The sequence below is a fragment of the Callorhinus ursinus genome, unplaced genomic scaffold (genome assembly GCF_003265705.2).
Source record: "Callorhinus ursinus isolate GAN/ISIS: 27379988/994484 unplaced genomic scaffold, GSC_fseal_2.0 scaffold37, whole genome shotgun sequence".
Lineage (NCBI taxonomy): Eukaryota > Metazoa > Chordata > Mammalia > Carnivora > Otariidae > Callorhinus > Callorhinus ursinus.
The window spans coordinates 14928127-14950004 of record NW_027397099.1 but is presented as its reverse complement, the minus strand read 5'-3'; the positions used below and the strand labels follow the sequence as shown (position 1 = coordinate 14950004).

General features: G+C 52.1%; 2 protein-coding genes across 3 annotated transcripts; one reads left to right on the top strand and one right to left on the bottom strand.

The window, feature by feature from the left end:
• The first annotated feature begins 881 nt into the window (after positions 1–881).
• POLR2C (RNA polymerase II subunit C) lies at positions 882–14174 on the top strand. Its single transcript, XM_025889096.2, has 9 exons — positions 882–1116; positions 1267–1316; positions 3809–3877; positions 4024–4076; positions 11540–11668; positions 12069–12120; positions 12333–12501; positions 12635–12709; positions 13182–14174. Exons 1-9 carry the CDS (start codon positions 1031–1033, stop codon positions 13324–13326), a joined length of 828 nt encoding a protein of 275 aa, XP_025744881.1. The 5' UTR covers positions 882–1030; the 3' UTR covers positions 13327–14174.
• A 353-nt stretch (positions 14175–14527) lies between these two features.
• On the bottom strand, positions 14528–21622 carry DOK4 (docking protein 4). Of its 2 annotated transcripts, none has more exons than XM_025889201.2 (8): positions 21284–21622; positions 17698–17805; positions 17425–17539; positions 17020–17139; positions 16739–16928; positions 15950–16088; positions 15690–15813; positions 14528–15582 (listed from the first exon to the last, which is right to left on the bottom strand). In XM_025889201.2, the coding sequence occupies exons 1-8, from the start codon at positions 21347–21349 to the stop codon at positions 15464–15466; spliced, it is 981 nt and encodes a 326-aa protein (XP_025744986.1). In that variant the 5' UTR covers positions 21350–21622; the 3' UTR covers positions 14528–15463. The 2 variants fall into 2 exon arrangements, with proteins under 2 accessions (XP_025744986.1, XP_073736344.1); XM_073880243.1 differs by lacking the exon at positions 21284–21622 and adding an exon at positions 18855–19061.
• Positions 21623–21878: the final 256 nt, after the last annotated feature.

Sequence of the window (21878 nt, the reverse complement as noted above, 5' to 3'; positions counted from 1 at the left end):
GGGGGAAGTCACCAGCTGACAGGTGTTTCCAATCTTTTGGCCTTCCACCTGCCCCTTTCTGCACCTCTTTAATTCTTTGTATCATGACTCCCTGTCAAGTCCCCTACGTACCAAATTTCATTCCATTCTCATGGTTCCATAGCATCCCTCTTGCACTCAACAACCTTAATCCTTAATTTCCTGAGATGACACAGGCTGTGAAGCACAGGCCCCCTCAGTGCCCTTTCTCTCTGTCTCAGGAAGAGTGTCACCCCCAGCTAAGGCAAACTCTTTATCTCCTCTCTTACTTTTCTGCCCCTTAAATGTAGCTCCTGCTAAGTTCTATTTTAGAGCCTCTTCTCTGTTATGAGCAGGTGCCCATTCAGACCTTTCTCCAGGCTATGGGTGGGGTGGGGTGGGGTGGGGGGTTTTGGTACTCTCTATTGAGCATCTGCACACTGCCAGGCATGTGGAGATGAAGAGCCCCCACCCACCTGCCACAAGTACACAGACTGCAGATGATGCATTGAAGTGAAAAGCATTGTATCTTCCTGCAGTTTCAGAGAGCGTGAGCCGGACTTTGAAGTATACTTATGTTCTTCCATAAATGTGCAGATTTACTTCATTTTTTTAAAGGCATCGTAGTGGTCTATGTTTTGTATATTTAACCTGGTCTCTGTCAAATACCTAGTTTTGTTATCTTTTGCTGTTACAAACAGTGCTGCAGGGAACGCCCCCGAACGTGTAACTTTGAAGACAGCTGCAGCCGTTTTCGTAGTATGAATTCCTAGAAGTGTTATTGAGTCGAGGGCGTGCACAGGTTTTGCCAATTCCCGCCCCCGCCCCTCCCCTCCCACAGTTGAACCTGATGCACTTCAAGCAGGTGGGGGTGTAAAACGGGGCCCGGAGCGGCAACGGCCTCCGAGCGGCAGATGGCGCTGTGAGCGCGTGTCTGCGGAAGCGGCGCGGGCCGCGCTGACCCAGTTCCGGCGGCGGCGGCGGCGGTGGCGCAGGGAGCCGAATCCCGGGAGCTGGCGGCTTGTGGGGCACCATGCCATATGCCAACCAGCCCACCGTGCGGATCACGGAGCTCACCGACGAGAATGTCAAGTTCATCATTGAGAACACGGACCTGGCGTAAGGCCCATGAGGGAGGAAGCTGGCGGCTGTGGAACGCGGGGGGCTGGAGTCGGGCCGGGCGGGGGTCACGTCCTTCTAGAGCTGGGCTCCGCCACCTTCGCGGTCGAGGCTGCGGCGTCCTCACGCGGCTGGGTTTTCATCCCTCAGGGTGGCCAACTCTATACGGAGGGTCTTCATCGCCGAGGTGCCCATAATAGGTAAGTGAAACCCGCCTGTCGTGGCCAGCCCCCTCCGCACACCTTGGGGCTCCTGCTCCTAGCGCTTGGTTAGGCGGGGGCGGGGGTGTCCTGGGGGTGGCTCTGAGAAGACAGCAGTGCTGTACCGCTGGCCCAGGGCCGCTAGGGTCCACTCTTACATACGCGTCGGTGAGGAGCGGGGGTTCGGGAGTCTGCGTATTTGGATTTGAATACCGTTCTCACGTACTGTCCCTGTGAAACTTGGGCAAGTTTTTCAACTGTGTGCTGCGGTTTTCTCTGTAACATTCGGACATTAATAGTACTTAAAAGGTGATGGCAAGGATTAAGTGAGGGAATCCCTATTTTAAATGCCTTATGTTCAGTACCAGTAGGTGTCTTTTTGGGAATCCGTTCCTTCAGCTGCACTTAGAGAACATGTAACTGCCAGGCAGTGTGCTAGGAACTGGGAATGCAGAGCTGCATAGTGCAGGGTTCTTGCCCTCATGGAGCGCACAGTGAAGTTGCAGGGCAAAGGCGAATCCACGGATAACAGTACTGCAGGATAGACGTGGATCAGTAGGTAGCTCAGAAGCATAACTACAGTGCTGTTGGCACTCAGAGGAAGGAGGATCTGTTCTGGTTCCAGCCACCCTGCTCCAGGTATTTTTCACATTTATAAATATATTACAAATATTTACTGAGTGTCAATTCAAAGTTTGGGTTGGAAAAAGAAGTGTAACTCACAGCTGCTGCACTCCTAAGGAAATAAGCAGGCCAAATGATTGGTAAACAAGAGCGCATTGCAGTTTCCACCACCACCATCTCTAGTCACTTCTTCAGCTCAGAACTTGGAGTGCTGGTCCTTCCCTTCCCTAATCACTCCATGTCTCCTGGGCCTCAGTTTCATCATAAGTGAAATAACGGAGTTGTACTTTTTTTAAGATTTTATTTGACGGCGCACAAGCGGGGGTGCGGCAGGTAGAGGGAGAAGCAGGTTCCCTGAGGAGCAGGGAGCCGGATGTGGGGCTCCATCCCAGGACCCTGGGACCATGACCTGAGCTGAAGGCAGACGCTTAATGACTGAGCCACCCAGGCGCCCCATGGAGTTGTACTTTGAGGCAACATGACATTACAAGTCTAAATGCCATTTTTCCCACAAATTCAGTTCTGCAAATAGTAGCACTTGCTACATTCCAGGCCACAGTGGGAACGCAAAAGTTAAGACATTTGAAGACTCCACCCTAAGGATTTTTCGAAGCTGTGAGGTTGAGACAAGATATATACAAATACAATACAGGGCAAAATATGACAAGTGTAGGGGTGCCTGAGTGGCACAGTTGGTTAAGCATCTGACTCTTGATTTTTGGCTCAGGTCATGATCTTAGGGTTGGGAGATCAAGCCCGGCATCAGGCTCTGTGCTCAGTGTGGAATCTCCCTCTGCCCTTCCCACCCTCGTTCTCTCGCTCTCTAAAAAAATTTTTGAAGTATATATATAATACGTATATGTATAGGACATACATATTGTGTGTTTATATATGTAATAAGTGTCTTTAGTCTGGGCAGAGTCTTGTGAGGGAGGAGCTTGTAGGGAGGGAGTGTTGGTATCTGTATCCTGGAGGTTGAGCAAAGCTTGGTTTATAGGAGCCTCAGAGGATTTTAACCTGCGCAGGAGAGGGTTGGGGCATGTGGGATGGGGAGGGGGGAGGGAGTAAGGCAGAGTCAGAAAAGCTTGGCTCATGATCCTTCTTTGGCTTGGGTTGGGGAAGCAATAGAAAGCATAGGACCCAATCTGCTTTGTCCTGTCTGGTCCTCTTCTGACTCTTCTGACTTCTGTTCCTAGTGTCCACGCCCCTTGTTTGGTGGTTGGCCATTTGATTTATGAATTTGTCAGCATGCAGATGTTTATTAATGAATGAATATGTGTTTAAGTCAAGTGTGTGTGATAATACAGTTCTTATCCTCTTAGCTCATTCCTGGTAAGCATTGGGTTTGATATTTAGTATGCTGTTTCCATTAAAGGAGTTCTCTAAACATTGGCTGATTGATAATAAAGTGTTAAATTGGGTAATCTGGTCATTGCATCATAAAATGAGATATGGACCATAAGTCTGTCTTTGAGATTTTTCCCTAACTTTTAAGGGCCTGAGTAGTTTGTGTTCTTGGATTTGGTGTTGACAGGAATAACAGACGTAAATGCTTCTCACAGAACTCAGTTCAAAGAAACATGTTCCCACTCCCATGAGTATTCTGAGTCAGTATTTTGTATGGGACAGGGACCCCCCTCCCCCCCTCATTAAATCTGCCTGAGTAGGGAAGGAGGGGGTGTTGCATGTGGTTCCTGTTAAAATGCGGATCCCTGGTCCCCACTTGAGCTGCGGAATCAGCCTCTGGCAGCCTGGCCCAGGCTTTTGTAATTTAGTAAGCGTCAGGTGTTTCTTAAATCTTGAGAACCACTGCTGTAAGTCTTTAAGTGAATTTGGTGGCTAAACTGCATGTCTGCTTTATTTTTTAGCCATTGACTGGGTTCAGATTGATGCCAATTCCTCAGTCCTTCATGATGAGTTCATTGCCCACAGACTTGGTGAGTGCGGGTTTTGAAAGGTGAAAGGGAGGAGGGCTATGCCTGGTATCAGAGGGAGAAGCCTCCTCACTTCCAAGGGGATTTTTAGGTTCTCTTTCTGGCGTGACCATTTGGACTTCTTTAAAGTGCTTCTTTGTTTCTTCCAGGACTAATTCCCCTCACTAGTGACGACATTGTGGACAAGCTGCAGTACTCCCGGGTATGCGGTGTGATTGGGGGGAAGGGGGGCGGGGGTGGAAGGTTCAGGTCTCAGAGGCATTTTCCCCCCACTTCTTAACTTCTAGCTGTTAGCGTGGAGATGTTGCCTGGAGCCTAAGCAGACATGGGTCCTCCATTCTGACAGGCCTCAGATTGATTAGGTTCCAGGGGCATCAGGGAGTCTCTCTAGCCAGCCATACAAGACGGTATACACCAGAATACTCATTTATACTGAACGGTGGGGGTTGGGCCTTTTCAGACTCCGATCTGTTCAGACTCTGCTTTCCAGGGTGTGTTTTCCGAGTAACAGGAGGCTGGGAGGCTAAAGGGAGTCAGCAGAGGGTTGAGGGGTTAGGAGGGCATGAGGGTGAGAACAGAGGGAGTGAGGACTGGCCCCCACAGCAGCACCTGAGGGACTGGAAGGCAGGTGTCTGTGCCTCTCCCCATAGGTGATGCTCGTTAAATATGGCCCCTTCCTCTAGGATCGTGTTTGTTCTCTGGTGATATGTTAACAGGCCTTGGACTTGGTGGGAGCGGGACAGGATTAGGTTCCCTGCTTCCTTTTCCCAGGGCTGCGTTGGGTAACAGCTTGAGCCTTCCCTCTTGGTGGCTTTGGGTGATCCTGAATCAGCCCATCTTCTGATATTCCCAAGGGCACATCATTTTTGTGGTAGCTAACTTGATACATGTTATAAATCTGTGTTTTTTTAAAGAGATGTTTAAGCACACAGAGAAGTGTGGAGTTTATCTGACCAGTGCTCTCGCTCCTGTCAAACAACTTGTCATATTCTAACATTTTGCAATATCTGCTTCACATCTCCAGATTTTTGTTTGTAAGAAATGAAACATCAGGGGCGCCTCGGTGGCTCAGTTGGTTAAGTGTCTGCCTTCGGCTTGGGTCCTGATCCCAGGGTCCTGGGATCGAGTCCCGCATCAGGCTCCCTGCTCAGCGGGGAGCCTGCTTCTCCCTCTCCTCCCTGCTTGCTGTCTCTGTCGCTATCTGTGTTTCTCTCTTTAAATAAATAAATCAAAAAAAAAAAAAAACCTACAGATATTGGTGGGTATAGTTGTACAACCAGTTGAAGAGCAGTTTGGCAATGTCTTAGGTAAAGATACGCATGCACTAAGACCTAGCTTCTGTCTGTTAAATTTTTTTCTAATATTTACTGAACAAAGATGGTATGGATCCCCCTACCCTGTTTTTGGCTTTTTCTCCGAATCTCCAGAAAAGTTAAAAACCTCAAAAAATAAATAGCTATTTACTTTTGACCTTTAGTTGCCAATTGTTAATATTTTGCTACATTAGCTTTATTTATCCTATCCGTGTTATTTTTGCTGAACCATTTGAAAGAAAGTTGCAGATACCATGGCACTTCAGCATGCTTGTCCTAAGAGTAAGGGTACTCTCCCACATAACCACGCTGTCATGCCTAGAGTATTAGCACTAACTGGTCACGTTTGTGCGCAGTCCTCATGCAGATTTTCCTAGTTGTCGCCCACACAGCCTTTCTTGCTTTTTGTCTGTGGGTTGGTCATTCATCCAAGATTCACGCATGCATTTGGTGGTTATACCTCTTTAGTCTCTTAATCTCAGATTCCTCTCCTTTTGTTAAATACATTTTTTTAAGGTTGTGTACCATTTCATATTTTTATTTTTCATGACATTTTGCTTTTTCCATTTCATATTTTTAATAGTTTTGGGTTTTTTTGTTAACATATAATGTATTTGTTTCAGGGGTAGAGGTCTGTGATTCATCAGTCTTAGACAATACACAGCGCTCACCACAACACATACCCTCCCCAATGTCCATCACCCAGCCACCCCATCCCTCCCACCCCCCTCCACTCCAGCAACCCTCAGTTTGTTTCCTGAGATTAAGAGTCTCTTATGATTTGTCTCCCTCTCTGGTTTCGTTTTGTTTCATTCTTTCCTCTGTTCCCCTATGACCCTCTGCCTTGTTTCTCAAGTTCCACATATCAGTGAGCTCTTATGATACTTGTCTTTCTCTGATTGACTTATTTCGCTTAGCATAATACCCTCCTCTAGTTCTATCCACGTTGTTGTTGCAATTGGCAAGATTCCATTTTTTGATGGCTGCATAATATTCCATTGTGTGTATACCACATCTTTATCCATTCATCTGTCATTGGACATCTGGGCTCTTTCCATAGTTTGGCTATTGTGAACATTGCTGCTATAAACCTTGGGGTAAAAAAAAATAACCTTGGGGTGCAGATGCTCCTTTGGATCCCTACATTTGTATCTTTGGGGTAAATACCCAGTAGTGCAATTGCTGGGTCATAGGGTAGCTCTATTTTCAACTTTTTGGGGAACCTCCATACTGTTTTTCAGAGCGGCTCTACCAGCTTGCATTCCCGCCAACAGTGTAAGGGGTTCCCCCTTCTCCGCATCCTCGCCAACATCTATAGTTTCCTGAATTGTTACTTTTAGCCATTCTTACTGATGTGAGGTGGTATCTCATTGTGGGAGTTTTTTTTGTTTTTTGTTTTTTTTAAGATTTTTATTTATTTGACAGCGAGAGAGGGAACACAAGCAGGGGGAATGGGAGAGGGAGAAGCAGGCTTCTTGCAGAGCAGGGAGCCTGATGTGGGGTTTGATCCCAGGACCCTGGAATCATGACCTGAGCTGAAGGCAGACGCGTAACGACTGAGCCACCCAGGCGCCCCTCTCATTGTGGTTTTGATTTGTATCCCTGATACTGAGTGATGTTGAGCACTTTTTCATGTGTCTGTTGGCCATTTGGATGTTTCTGGATTATTCCTTGGGGTTGAGTTTGATAAGTTCTTTATAGATTTTGGATACTAGCCCTTTATCTGATATGTCATTTACAGATATCTTCTCCCATTCTGTCGGTTGTCTTTGGTTTTGTTGACTGTTTCCTTTGCTGTGTGAAAGCTTTTTATCTTGATGAAGTCCCAATAGTTCATATTTGCCCTTGCTTCCCTTGCCTTTGGCGATCTGTCTAGGAAGAAGTTGCTGCATCCAAGGTCGAAGAGGTTGCTGCTGTGTTCTCCTCAAGGATTTTGATGGATTCCTGTCTCACATTTAGGTCTTTCATCCATTTTGAGTCTATTTTTGTGTGTGGTGTAAGGAAATGGTCCACTTTTCATTGTTCTGCATGTGGCTGTCCAATTTTCCCAACACCATTTGTTGAAGAGACTGTCTTTTTTCCATTGGACGTTCTTTCCTGCTTTGTCGAAGATGAGTTGACCATAGAGTTGAGGGTCCATTTCTGGGCTCTCTCTTCTGTTCCATTGATCTATGTGTCTGTTTTTGTGCCAGCACCATACTGCTTGATTACAGCTTTGTAATAGAGCTTGAAGTCCGGAATTGTGATGCCACCAACTTTGGTTTTCTTTTTCAACATTCCTCTGGCTATTTGGGGTCTTTTCTGGTTCCATACAAATTTTAGGATTATTTGTTCCATTTCTGTGAAAAAGTTGATGGTATTTTGATAGGGATTGCATTGAACATGTAGTGCACTAGGTAGCATAGACATTTTAACAATATTCTTCCAATCCATGAGCATGGAACGTTTTTCCATTTCTTTATGTCGTCTTCAATTTCTTTCATGCGTATTCTAAAATTTTCCGAGTACAGATTCTTTGCCTTTTTGCTTAGATTTATTCCTAGGTATCTTACGAAAACGTTTTGGGTACAGTTGTAAATGGGATCGACCCCTTAATTTCTTTCTTCTGTCTTGTTATTGGTGTATAGAAATGCAACTGATTCCTGTACATTGATTTTTATATCCTGCCACTTTACTGAATTCGTATGAGTTCTAGCAGTTTTGGGGTGGAGTCTTTTGGGTTTTTCACATAAAGTATCATATCTGCAAAGAGTGAGAGTTTGACTTCTTTGCCGATACGGATGCCTTTTATTTCTTTTTGTTGTCTGATTGCTGTGGCTAGGACTTCTAGTACTAATGTTGAATAGCAGTGGTGATAGTGGACATCCCTGCCGCGTTCCTGACCTTAGGGAGAATGCTTTCAGTTTTTCCCCATTGAGAATGACACTCGCTGTGGGTTTTTCATAGATGGCTTTTATGATATTGCGGTATATACTCTCTATCCCCATACTCTGAAGAGTTTTGATCAAGGAAGGATGCTGTACTTTGTCAAATGCTTTTTCTGTATCTATTGAGAGGATCATATGGTTCTTGTTCTTTCTTTTATCGATGTATTCTATCACGTTGATTGATTTGTGGATGTTGAACCAACCTTGCAGCCCAGGAATAAATCCCACTTGGTCGTGGTGAATAATCCTTTTATTGTACTGTTAGATCCTGTTGTATTTTGGTGAGAATTTTTGCATCCATGTTCATCAGGGATATTGGTCTGTAATTCTCCTGTTTGGTGGGGTCTTCATCTGGTTTGGGATCAAGGTAATGCTGGCCTCATAAAATGAGTTTGGAAGTTTTCCTTCCATTTTTATTTTTTTGGAACAGTTTCAGAAGAATATTAATTCTTCTTTAAATGTTTGGTAGAATTTCCCTGGGAAGCCATCTGGCCCTGGGCTCTTATTTGTTGGGAGATTTTTGATTACTGCTTCAATTTCCTTGCTGGTTATGGGTCTGTTCAGGTTTTCTGTTCCTGTTTCAGTTTTGGTAGTTTATATGTAGGAATGCATCCATTTCTTCCAGATTGTCTAATTTGTTGGTATATAGTTGCTCATAATATGTCTTATAATTGTATTTGGTGTTGGTTGTGATCTCTCCTCTTTCATTCATGATTTTGAGTCCTTTCTCTTTTCTTTTTGATAAGTCTGTCCAGGGGTTTACTAATCTTATTCTTTGAAAGAACCAGCTCCTAGTTTCGTTGATCTTTTCTACTGTTCTTTTGGTTTCTTTTTCATTAATTTCTGCTCTAATCTTTATCATTTCTCTTCTCCTGCTGGGTTTAGGCTTTATTTCCTGTCCTTTTTCCTGCTTCTTTAGGTGTAAGGTTAGGTTGTGTATTTGAGAACTTTCTTGTTTCTTGAGAAAGGCTTGTATTGCTATATACTTTTCTCTTAAGACCACCTTTTGAACAGTTGTGTTTTCATTTTCATTTGTTTCTATGAGTTTTTTTGTTTTGTTTTTTTAAAGATTTTATTTGACAGAGCAAGAGAGCACATGCAGTGGAGAGAGGGAGAGCCTGACACGGGGCTTGATCCCAGGGTCCTGGGATCATGACCTGAGCCGAAGGCAGACAGTTAACCATCTGAGCCACCGAGGCGCCCCATTTCCATGAATTTTTTTAATTCTTCTTTAATTTCCTGGTTGATCCATTCATTCTTTAGTAGGATGCTCTTTAGCCTCCATGTATTTGAGTTCTTTTCAACTTTCCTCTTGTGATTGAGTTTCAGTTTCATAGCATTGTGGTCCGAAAATTTGCAGGGAATGATCCCAGTCTTTTGGTACTGGTTGAGACCTGATTTGTGACCCAGAATGTGATCTATTCTGGAGAATGTTCCATGTGCACTAGGGAAGAATGTGTATTCTGTTGCTTTGGGATGGAATGTTCTGAGTATATCTGTGAAGTCCATCTGGTCCAGTGTGTCATTTAAAGTCCCCTACTATTATTGTATTATTGTCGATGTGTTTCTTTGATTTTGTTATTACTTGGCTTATATAATTGGCTGTTCCCATGTTGGCATAAATATTTATAATTGTTAGATCTTCTTGTTGGATAGACCCTTTAAGTGTGCTATAGTGTCCTTCCTCATCTCTCATTATGGTCTTTGGTTTAAAATCTAATTTGAGGGGGCACCTGGGTGGCTCAGTCGTTAAGCATCTGCCTTCAGCTTAGATGATGATGCCAGGGTCTGGGATTGAGCCCCACATTGGGCTCCCTGCTCCACGGGAAGCCTGCTTCTCCCTCTCTCACTCCCTCTGCCTAGGTTCCATCTCTTGCTGTGTCCCTGTCAAATAAATAAAATCTTAAAAATAAAATCTAATTTGGCGGTGCCTGGGTGGCTCAGTCGGTTAAACGTCTGCCTTCAGCTCAGGTCATGATCCCAGGCTGGGATCGAGCCCCGCATTGGGCTTCCTGCTCATTGGGGAGCCTGCCTCTCCCTCTCCTCCCACCTCCTGCTGTCTCTTGCTCTGTCTCTCTCTCAAATAAATAAAATCTTAAAAAAAAATAAATCTAATTTGTCTGATAGGATTGCCACCCCAGCTTTCTTCTGATGTCCATTGGCATGATAAATGGTTTTCCACCCCCTCACTTTAAATCTGGAGGTGTCTTTGGGTCTGAAATGAGTGTCTTGCAGACAGAATATCGATGTGTCTTGCTTTTTTATTTGGGGTTTTTAGTTTTTTTAAGTTATTTTTACACCTGATGTGGATCTCGAACTTACGACCCCAAAATGAAGAGTCGCATGCTTCACGGACTGAGCCAGCCAGGTGCCCCCTTCCATTTCATATTTCTGCTAAAGCTCTACGTTACCTTCCTGCCTCAACCTGTGTATGACTGCAGACTATCCAGGTGTGGCCCCTTGTTCTTTCTCATCTCAAAAACATCAGAATCAGGTTAGATTTTCCTGCTGGTGTGATGGGGAGAACAGTTTGCTTGGTTACATTCCAGTAACTCTTCTTGTCTGAAGTTACACTGTAGCAGATGGTCCCTAATGGTTTGTTTGCAGCATCAGTTGCTTAAAGAACTATTGATGATGATTGAAGCCGAGTGATGGTTACATGGTAGCAGCCTCTAATACTTGCTGTGCTCTTGTGAATATATGAAATTTTCCATAATGGAAAGATTTTGTTTTTAAGAAAAGGTAAGTAGTCTAGAACTTGAAAGGTAATTTTTTGAGTTGTGCTCTGGATCATTTTATTTATTTTTTTTCAAATATTTTATTCATTTGAGACACACACAGAGAGAGAGAGAGAGAGAGAGCATGAGCAGGGAGAGAGGGAGAGGGAGAAGCAGACTCCCCGCTGAGCCAGGAGCCCGATGTGGGGCTTGATCCCAGGACCCTGGGATCATGACCTGAGCCGAAGGCAGACGCTTACCCATCTGAGCCACCCAGGCGCCCCTGGATCATTTTATTTTAAACGATGGTGACCTTCCCAAGCTAGTCCACTTAGTTCAGGGGAGGCTGCCCTATAAAGCACGAAAGCATCATTCTCTTACTTAACGCCTTGGTTCTTGGCCAAAGAGCACCCCAAGGGCCAGGGTGGGATGTTAGCACAGCGTCTCCCTGCAGTGTGGTCTGGTAGCTGGCGGAGGTGGAAGGAAAACATGGGGGCCAGTGGGTATAGGTTGTCTCTAATCTGGGAAGTGCCTGCATTGGGCAGCCCGTGAGAACGATGTACCAGATGGACACGGCCCCCCAGTGCCCAGAGCCTGTGGCCGGCTGTTTTACAGCTGGAAAAACGGAAGGAATGGGGTATGAGAAACAGGGAGCTCAGCATTTGCCATCTCTCCGTGGACTCATTCCTGCTTCTCTTCCTCTGTCAGGACTGCACGTGTGAGGAGTTCTGCCCCGAGTGCTCGGTGGAGTTCACCCTTGACGTGCGCTGTAACGAAGACCAAACTCGTCATGTCACGTCTCGAGACCTCATCTCCAACAGCCCCCGGGTCATTCCAGTCAGTGTCTCAGCACATCCTCCTTTCCCGGGACCCTCATCGTCCTCCTTTTCTCTCAAAGTGGGCTAGACTCGGGTGGTTTGTTACCAGATGCGGATATTCCTTGTGTTTTACCCTCTGTCTTCCTGTGTCTGGTGCCTAAGAAGTGCTGATACTCCTGGACACTAGCCAGGGTGGACAGGAACACGGTCGGTGCTGTGGGCCCGTCCTCTGTCACCCAAGGACCCTTTTAAAGGCCATGGTACTGTTTTGACTGAGAAGGCGGTACCCATGAGGTCCTAGGAGGCACTTCTTTCCCTTCATTCCCAGGTTTGGCAGGTGTTGGAACATAGTTGCTGGAAGAGGTGACTGGGGCGACCGACAGCTAGCTCATACATGCCTCTGTTTGGGCTCCCTGCAGGTGACCTCCCGGAACCGAGATAATGACCCCAATGACTACGTGGAACAGGACGGTAAGGGGCTGGAGAACGTGTGCGTGTGTCTACCTGCCCTGTCGTTTTGCAGGCCAGCACGGAGGCTGAGACCCACAAGCCTCTTGTGCCGCCTGCTCTCCTTGTCATCTGACCTTTGAACTGTTTGTCCAGATCGTGTGGGGACCTCCAGGTCAAAATTCAGGGGACCGTGTCTCTACCGCCCCTTGACCGACTTAAACCTCTCCCTGCAGACATCCTTATTGTCAAGCTAAGGAAAGGCCAGGAGCTAAGACTTCGAGCCTATGCCAAAAAGGGCTTTGGCAAGGAGCATGCCAAGTGGAACCCTACTGCAGGTGTGGCTTTTGAATATGATCCTGACAATGCCCTGAGGCACACAGTGTACCCCAAGCCCGAGGAATGGTATGTTCTTGTCGGAGTAAAGGCAGGCCTTAGGGTGGGTTGGTGTGGACAGGGCTCTGAGGGAGCGGGGTGGGGGTAGGCTCCCTGTGGACAGCAGTGGTAGCTGCCTGTGCTGACTTGTATTTGACCTCAGGCCAAAGAGTGAGTACTCTGAGCTGGATGAAGATGAGTCCCAGGCTCCCTACGACCCCAACGGCAAGCCAGAGAGGTAAGACCCTCGTCTGGCACCTGAAGGTGAAGCGTGGAAGAACATAGGGTTTTGGTGCAGGTTCTGAGTTGGGGAGACCCTTCTCTCACGTCCCAGTGCCCGTGAGCTCAGGAAGGACGGAGAACAGTGGAGCCCATGCCACGTGCACGTCCCAGGGCAGATTATCCTCCACTAGTTATTGGGGGACAGAGGAGCCCTCCGGTTAGCCACTCTGTTCCTACTGTTGATACTCAACCCCCAGAGAAGGGGACCAGGCCAGAGCCAGAAATGGACCAGTCTTCTGATGATGAACATGAAGCTTTTTGAGGTGGCTGTGGCCTTGAAGTCCTGTAATGTGCAGCAGGACTGCTGTTGGCCGAGTTCCAGGTGGGAAGGGAGTCAGGACCCAGAAGGGAGAGCGCATGATCCCGGGCTGAAGCTCGGGCTAGTGAGCCTGCCTCGTGGAGGGCTCTCACCCGACTCTTCCTCTTAGGTTTTACTACAACGTGGAGTCCTGTGGCTCTCTGCGTCCCGAAACAATTGTCCTCTCAGCCCTCTCTGGATTGAAGAAGAAGCTGAGTGATTTACAGACCCAGTTAAGCCATGAGATCCAGAGTGATGTCCTAACCATAAACTAGCGGCAGCTCACCTGTTTTGGCAGAAAAGGGGTGGGGGGGAGTCTAGGCCAGCAGCTGGCTCTCTGGTCTCTTCAGAGCCTCTTGTAGCTTCTGGGTCTAGACAGCTGTTGCTCAGGCTTCTTGGCAAGCCATCAGTACCCCCTAGGAAGGTAGCCAAGGGGAAGAGGAGTCCCCTTCCAGCCTTGCTTCATTGCAGACAGATGGCCGGGGGTGCCACTGGTATCTGAGGCAGGACAGTTTTTTTACTAGACATCTAGGATCCCTGGCCCTGCCCCCGCCCCCTGATTGCCAGTAGTACCCCCAGAACATCCCTTCCAGCCCGTTTCCCGGTGTGCCTGGGTGGGGTGAGAACTGCAGAGCTGAACTGTCCTCTACTGGTCAGTTCAGGTCTTAAACTTTCTGTCCAAAAGTTGTTCTCACAGTTGTACGTTGGGCTTCTGGTGAGTACTAAAACCCTCATTCTGGTTGCCTACAAACCCTTCCAGCCCCTGCCCAGAGCCAGCCTACTGGCACTTCACTCAAATCCTTGAGTGTCCCTAAGTTGAGAACCCTTAGAGAATAGTGTTAGACACTGGCTGCCCCCCACCCCAGATAAACCGTTTTTCCAACTTCACTGCCAGTGGCCTGATTATTTAAGATTGGGGGCTGGGGAGCAAGGGCCTTAATGAAGGTCTGGCCTTGACCCCTTACCCCTAGAGGTAGAGTCATGCCCAAAGCAGTTGATTAGGCAGTCTGTTAGGAGAAGCCAGGAGAAAACCAGAGCTCTGGTGCAGAAAGGAAGGGATATTTATTAACAGGAGCTGTCTTTTTAAAAGTTTTTATTTTTGGCAATAAAGAGCACAACATCATCTCCTTCATGCGTCATCGTGCCACTAACTTGAGCCAGCCCAGTCCTGCCTCCCTCTCCAAGGCCTTTGGCCCCAGGCTCCCATCTTCAGTTTATTCCTCTGGGTGGTCATTCCCTGGGTCAGGTTTGGAGCTGAGCTGGCTGTGGCCCCCTCCCCGGATCCAGGGCTCTCTGGGAGGGGCCTCTGGCTGGATCCTCCTGTCACAACTTGAATAGTGGTTATTTACAACAAGGTCTGTTCCCACAAATCAGAACCCTAAAGTTATTTAAAAAAAAAAAACCACACACGCAACCCAAGGTTTGATGGGAATAGAAAGATAGCCCTTCTGCAAGGTAGTCAATAAATACCAGCACTAGAAAATCAATTGCTTTAATTGCATTTCAGCAGGGAGCCTCAGCACCATGTGGGGAAGAGGAAAGGGGAAGGGCTCGGTTTGAGTGCTTTTGGCTGGCCAGAGGGGGGCTGCCCTGGGCAGAGGGGCTCCCTCTGCTGGGACATCACCTACCCTCGGTCATGGGGGGGTGGGCAGCAGGGGTGTTCCCCACAGCAGTCCTGCTGCAGCCTGCCCTTCGGCAGGGAAGAGCTCGGGACTGGCTACCCTCCATGTCTGGCTGAGGGAACCAGCACCCCTGCCCTTGGGGTATCTTCTCAGCCTATGAAGCAGGAAGGAGCCTAGGCAGAAATTACATTTTAAAACCAGATTTTCACTTGAGGTGTCAACCAGCGGTCACCTCTGCTTAAAGCTCTCAAGTGCAAGGTTGCAAAGTGGCACCGTGGAAGCTCAGATCCTTCCCGTGCCACACGAGGCCCAGAGGAACAGAGAAGCCACTTGCTGTCCTAGCCCCTGGGTTGCTCAGGGAGAGCCAGCAGTCCCAGTGCCAGCCTTGAGCTGTCCCCTCCTCTGGCCCTGGCAGCTCCAGCCCATCCTGGCAGCTGGAGGGCTGCCCCACAGAGGACGGGACAGCTGTCCTCACATTCAAAAACAGCCTCGACTGGGACCTGGTCGTGGGATTAAAAGTGTATGTCGTGGGGAGGGAGGGGGAAATCTCCTTAATATAGAATATGTCATAAGCCATATATATTAAAATCCTTAACAGTATACAGTCCCACAGTAGCTCCAGCCCTCACACATGCTCTGGTGCTGTGGCCAGCCCTGTGCCTTTGTCCAGGCTCACCCTTGGGGGCAAGGAAGGGACAGCTTGCTCCGTTTCTCCAGGCTCTGGGCTGGCAGCCCCCAGAGGCTGTCCACGGTACGCCGTGGGCGGTCCTGCAGTGCACCAGCCCCGCTGTCACTGGGCTGGGGTCTTGGCCTCGCTGCTGTCCCCCTGGCTGGGCTTTGGCTTTAGCAGGATGAATCGGTTGAGGAGGTCTGTCTCTGAGCTGGCCTGGGCTGCCCCGTACCCCTCACCTGTGGACACAAGAGGCAGGCTCAGGCCTCGGGCAGGTCCAAGAACCCCTGCGCGGAAGGCCTTGTCCTCCACAGCCCCATGGCAGGGGAGCACCGCGGGGACTCACCGGCATAGCTGGAGGCCTCAGCAATGTTCTGGGAGCCTGTGATGTGGTGCCAGTAGGCGCTGCGGGGCAGCATGGTGGTGGGCGTGCAGGGATACGAGTAATGTTCCGCGCCCTTGTTCAGCAGCTGCGGGGCAGAGCGGGCGGGGGGGTCCCTCCCTTCAGCTCTGGGGGCCGTGGTTTCCTCCCAGCTGTCCGCCCAACGCCCCGCCCGCCCCCTGGCTTCCCCGGCACCCTGGACTGGCTGATGCCCAGAGCCTCACCCGCACGTTCTTCTCCATCTCCAGCAGCACGCGCTTGTGTTGCTCAGCGATGGCCAGGGTGGCACTGTGGACCCGCTGGTAAATCTGTTCCCCTTCCTGGGTCTGGAAGGTGTAGAGCCCTTCCCCAGCATCGCACATCCTAGGGATGCGAGAGGCATAGAGGGCAAGGTGTTGGGGACCGCACCCCGGGCCCTCTGGGGAACAGGCAGGGCTGGTGGCCGGAGGGCTGTGCGCACAGCCCAGACGTGCCGGGCCGTTTCTGGGTACCAGATGAGCTCAGTGCTTGACAAGAACCCGCCCACTCGGTCTTCTCTCTCGCCCCTCTGGGCTGCGCACCATTAGCCTTCCACTGAGCTTTCTAGAACCAGTTTGCAGATGAGGAAACAGGCACGCAGGCAGTCAGTAACCAAGCCCAGGTCATACAGAGGATTCCACAGAGTGTAGGTCGAGGCCCGCTCGCTAGAGGATGCCCAGTCCTCACTGTAATTCTACGAGGGGGCGTACTTTTCTGATTTCCTATTTGAAGAAACGAAGCCTCTGCCCACTGACACAACTGTAAGCCCCGGCACCCGCTCTGACTTGAGCCCAAGCAGCTTGACTTTGGTAAACAGCTGTGCCCTGGCTGCCTGCGTGAGCCTCGACGTCTTCATCTGTAAAATGGGTATCTTACATTCCCTTCTGGTTTTCTGTGCTGATAAATGACTAAAACTCCCAGCCCCGTGCGTGACAGCATGAAGGGCGGCCAAGAGGCCCACAGTGGGTCAGGGCAGGGAGGCAAGGGGGTCCTACCGGCCAGCCTCGAAGGTAAAGCGCGTGGCATCCCGGCCGTAGCGGCGCAGTGAGCACAGGGGCCACGAGACGAGCTTCACGCGGGGGTTGTGTATGTCCCAGAGGTAGATGTTCTCGTGGGTGATCTGCAGCTTGCACTCGCCATACACATCCAGGTTGGGGCAGGGCAGCAGGAAGACGTTGAAGCGGTCTGCAGTGAGGGAGGAGCGGGCCTGGAGCCTCCCCAGGGGAGGACTCCCCCCCCCCCCCCCCGCTGGCCCCTTGCCAGTGCCAGGCCTCACCTGTCTGCTCACACTGCACTCCTGGGGCCAGGAGGTCCGGCTCGCCGAGACTGATGTCGTTGAGTCGTGAACCCAGACACTCCACGGACAGCGTCTTGTACCATTCCTCCGCCTCCAGCTCTAGAGAAAGCGGTAGCTCGTGCCCGCCCAGGGTCCCCCAGCAGCCCACCCCATCTGCCTCAGCTTAAAGTATTCCCACCGTGCAAGGCAGGGAGGGCAAGGCCAGTGGATCCTGCCTGCCTGTCCCGCCTCATCCTGGGGACCTGCTCCCTCAAAGGCCCCCCCACTCCTTTCATCCCCACACATCATACCCAGCCGGGGCTGCTCCTGCTCTGCCTCCTCCCGATTGGACCACGACTGGCCCCGGGGGAGGCTGGATGGAAGCCCACAGCCCCAGCGCCTCACCTGAGTCGCAGGTGAAGGTACGCGCCGAGTCGTCAGTGAATATGATGGCCACCGCCTGCCTCTTGGTCTCCTTGGGGAGCCGCGTGACACACTTGACGTTGCTGATCTCGGTCACCTGGGACAGCGTCCACAAGGGACTGAGCCATGCTGGAGCGCCACCCTCTACATCCCTCCCCAGTTGTGCCACCCCCAGGAGGGTGCTCGCGGACCTCAGCATGCAGCAAATCATCACTGCTTACAGACCGGGGGAGCTAGGGCCCAAGCCCCTCTAACCTTGGGGCAGCCTCGGAGGCACACTGATTTCTCATCCGGATACTTCTCCAGCCGCTGGGGCCCCTTGCTGGAGGATTTCCGGAACACCAGCCAGCACCTCCGGTAGATCTGTGGGGTGAGAAAAGATGGGGGGGGGGGCGCGAACCAGGCCTCCCGGGACCATTCCCACCCAAATGGCCCTGAAGTTACCCATGCCTACCGCAGGGGGCAGTGCTACCCAGCCTTCCCCGGAGACCCAGCCCAGGAGAAAACCTGGGGATGGCAGACACCAGCAGTGACACCCCCTTGGGGGACGGCCCCCTCCCCAAATTGAGAAAGCAGGCATTTCTTCGCTGGCTCTGAAAGACTGTTCCACAAAAGGTGCTCTGAATCACCAAGTACTGTGCGCTCAGCTCTCAGCTTAATAGAAATAGCCAACCAACATTCATTGAGTGCTTCCCATTTGTACTTAGCACTCTTCACAGTTAACCTCAGGGTCACTCTGGAGGTTGGTTTATCATCTGCACTTTACAGATAGGGAACTAAGGCACCAAGAAGTTAAGTCACAGCTGATAAATGTTGGGGCCATTATTTTTAAAAGGCTGGCTCGGCCCACAGCTGATACTTGGAGCCCACTGCATAAACATGCTGTCCAGGACTAGGCCGTGTCAGCCACAACGGAGGGAGTGTCCTAGGGACAGGGATTAGACCCTTGCCTGGACTCACAGCCTGCACATTACCCTGGCCCTTGTTCTCAGAGCCGGTGGAGGGCTCTGGATGTGGATCATACCTGCCCCTCCCGTCCCTGGCCGCCCTCTCTTCATTCTCTGACACGCTGGAGTGTAGGGGGCCAGGATTAGTTCCCTGTTCCAGTTGGGAAGCCAGAGGCTCTCAGGTAAAGGGGTAGTGCCAAGAACCTGGGGTGACCCCAGAGCACGGGGCCTTCCCAGGCAGGGCTCCCTCCTGTCCAACCCCACCAATGACCCTGTGCCTGAAACCGCCTACATTCTCTGTAGCTTCATGCACTCCTCCTGACAGGCAAGGAGCCAGGGGCAAACCGGCTTGGCAAAGCCCCTGAGGGGAGGCCCAGCCACCTGCCGAGGCTGCTGACTTTTCCTTCCCAGCGCCCTCAATCCCAGGCTCTCTTCCAGCCCAGAGTCTGGCCGGGATGCACCTACTGTGTCAACGAGCACTCCAGAAGCCTGGCACAGCCCATTCCCAAGGAGTCTCCGGTTCACCCTCTCACTGGCAACCGTAGGGAGGCTGAGGGGAGCCTGAGGGGAGCCAGAGCGGAGGAAGCAAGGGGGCCACAGCCCCAAGCCCGCAGCCCCTCCACGGCCCGCTCTGCCATGTGGCCACCAGGTCCCCATGCCAGGAAGCCACTCAGAACCATTAATGGCTCCTATCTGGGGCTCTAGGAGGCATGTCTGCCCCCGTCCGCATGGCCCTGGCGCCACCCCTGGCCTGGCCACCTAAACCACAGCAGCTCCAGCTCTCCGTGGGGCAGCTCCTCTAGGACAGACTGTGTTTTCCTCTCAGAATCTGCCCTCCCATCCTGGTAACCTTGCTAGCACAGCTCTGCTAAACAAGTGAATAACCATACGAAGAGCCCGCGAATGAACGCAGGGACCAGTGAATGAAGGCAGCCGGCCCTGCTATGGCCTACCAGCTTGGGCTGCGTGCAGCCCGCACCCCGCAGCCTGCGGTGTTGGGGCAGAAGGCCCAGGGGCCTGAGCACCCTGGTTGCCTGGTTACAGAGAGATACACACATACACACGCACGCTCGCACGCACAGCCCCAGGGAGCCACTGTGGCTCAAGAGCCCGCTTTCCCCACTTCTCATGGTCTTTGATCAGCACTTCCGAACTCTGCCATAGCTCTGCCAGAGGAAGGCACTGGCGGGGAGACGGGTCTGCCCCCATCTCTTTCCGGCCCTCCCACCTCACCTTTGTGAGCTGAGAAGGGCCGCCCTGGGACAAGGATGCCCGAGTGACTGAGCCCCTCACATCAGACCTGCAGGGGGAAGCTGAATCCCCCAGGCAGAGGGAGACCCAAATTGGGTCTGGCCACAGCCCACACCCCGGCTCCCAGGGCCTTGCTGTGCCCACCTGTAGGCCACTTGGTTCCCAGGTCTCCTCCTGGAACAGGTCCGATACTGAGCCCAAGTGGCTGCCTCAAGGGGCTTGCCTTTCTGGTAAGCTCTGGCCAGTGCAGGGCCTTGGCCCAGGTCGCCCCTGGCAACCAGCTAGACCCAGGCCCACAGGAACGAGGAGCCATACTAGAAGCTGGGCCCCTACTCCCTTGGGCCCCCACCTCAGCTTCAGCTTCTCTCCTTGTTCTGAGCGCCAGGTGGGCTCCATCCCTCTCTCAGCACAACAGCAAGGTGGCTGATGCCCACCAGGGCCCCGTCTCCCGGGCTGGAACCCAGGCTGGGATACAAATTCAAATCCGGCCAAGCCTCCCGACATGCCCACAGCTAAGCCACTGCACTCAGCCTGGACAGAACACACCCCACAGGGGCCGGCAGGGCCACAGAAGGGGAGGAGGGGCAAGAACCACCCTTAGCTCTAAGGCCAGCCATGTTCAGTCTGGTATCCAGGCAGGGAAGCCATATCAGAGCTCTATTCCTCCCCCACCCCACTCAGGCTGAGCCAGGAAGCCTTGAGCACTCTGATCCCACCCCACCCCCATCAGGGCAATGGGGGAGCGGAGGAAGAGAGAGACAGGGAAGGGGGGTGGCGGGAAACACAGACTCGGGCCAACTCCGTCGGGAGGGTTACCTTCCTACTGGGGAGGGTGCGGCTACCAGGGCCCCCGCATTGGAGGTGGGGGAGGGTCGGCAGGGGAAGAGAGGCAGCTCTTGGACAACCTCACCAAGATCATTGAGTTGGTCCCCAGAGCCCCTGCTCAGGCCCTCTGGGGCGGGCGGAAGAGGCGTGTCTGAAGCCTCATCCCCACAGACCCGTTGAGCCCCCAGCTCTGGGCCAAGCACCCTGCGAGCAAGGAGCCACCGCCAACAACTTGGAGGAAAGCAGCCTGTCCCAGAGCCACTGGCCATCCTGCACTAAGTTCCCATTCATAAGCCACATGAATACCAGCTTCTGCACCCTCTGCGCCCTCCCACCACTGCCCTGCCCCGCGGCGACCACTCTTCTTTCCCAACACTTCTCTAACAGTGAGAGCAATAACCAAAATAAATACCGAAGGAGCCGCACACAGAAAGCCACGGGCGGCTGGGGGAGACAACGGACTTAAAAGAGGCCAGGCGAGGGGAGGGGAGACGCGGGGAGGCGAGGCCGCGAGGCGGCCGGGGCCGGGGGAGGCGGGTCTCCGCTCCGACGTGGCCCCGCAGCCGCCGGCCGGGCCACAACTTCAACAATGGCAGGGGAGTCGCCTGCCCGTCGGCGGCCACCGCTGGCCCAGCCGCTGGGACGCCGGCCACAGCCGGCCGTGGGGGGTGCGCAGGCAGCACATGCCGGGCAGCCGCCGGCCACAAACCTCGAGACCACGAGTGTGCGACGCCGGCCCCGCGGGCACCCCCCCCCCCCCGGGCTCCCGGCCGGCACTGCCCTCCCCCCACCCCACCCCCCCCGGCCCGGCGGCTCACCCCCAGCTTCCTGCTCTTCATCTTCACGTAGCCTTGCTTGACGATGTCGTTGAAATTGGTCGCCATGGTCTCCCCCCCGTGCCCAGCCGGGGCGCCGGGCCGGGCGCGGGGAGGGCTGCCCAGGTGGCCTGGGTTTCCGGATCCTCCTATCACCTGTTCCAGACGCTCCGTCGGCGGGGCCGCGCCGGCCGCTCCTCACCTCGCCCGCCTCAGCATTGTTCTAGCAGTTCCTCTGCCCGGCGCCGGCTGGAAAGAAGAATGACAGGGAGATTAGACAGTGACATCTTTCTCTTCCCCTGGCTGTCTCGCTCTTTTTTTCCTTCCTCTTCCCACACTGCTCCCTCCCTCCGCCCGCCCTCCTTCCTTCCCTTCCCTCCCCACCCCGGGACGGCAGAACCATTCAGGAAAACCGAGGTGGAGGCCACAGCGAGGAAAATGGTCCAGCCCAGTCCCCTCCCTCACGGCTGGGGCTGGCGGTTAACCCCTTCCTGGGAGGCCTGGCGCTGGCTCCCACTGTGGAGCTCTGGACAGAGGGAGGTGGCCCGGGAGCTGCGGTCCCGTGTCCCATCTCCCGGTACAACTCTGGAGCAGACTT

Coding starts and splice junctions, on each gene's coding strand:
- DOK4 (XM_073880243.1), bottom strand. CDS start 19,046: ATGGGGACCTGGTGGCCACATGGCAGAGCGGGCCGTGGAGGGGCTGCG. Junction 17,140..17,424: donor TACCTTCACCTGCGACTCAG/GTGAGGCGCTGG, acceptor CGCTTTCTCTAG/AGCTGGAGGCGGAGGAATGG. Junction 15,583..15,689: donor TGAGGCCTCCAGCTATGCCG/GTGAGTCCCCGC, acceptor TTGTGTCCACAG/GTGAGGGGTACGGGGCAGCC.
- POLR2C (XM_025889096.2), top strand. CDS start 1,031: ATGCCATATGCCAACCAGCCCACCGTGCGGATCACGGAGCTCACCGAC. Junction 11,669..12,068: donor ACAGCCCCCGGGTCATTCCA/GTCAGTGTCTCA, acceptor GGCTCCCTGCAG/GTGACCTCCCGGAACCGAGA. Junction 12,710..13,181: donor CCCAACGGCAAGCCAGAGAG/GTAAGACCCTCG, acceptor TCTTCCTCTTAG/GTTTTACTACAACGTGGAGT.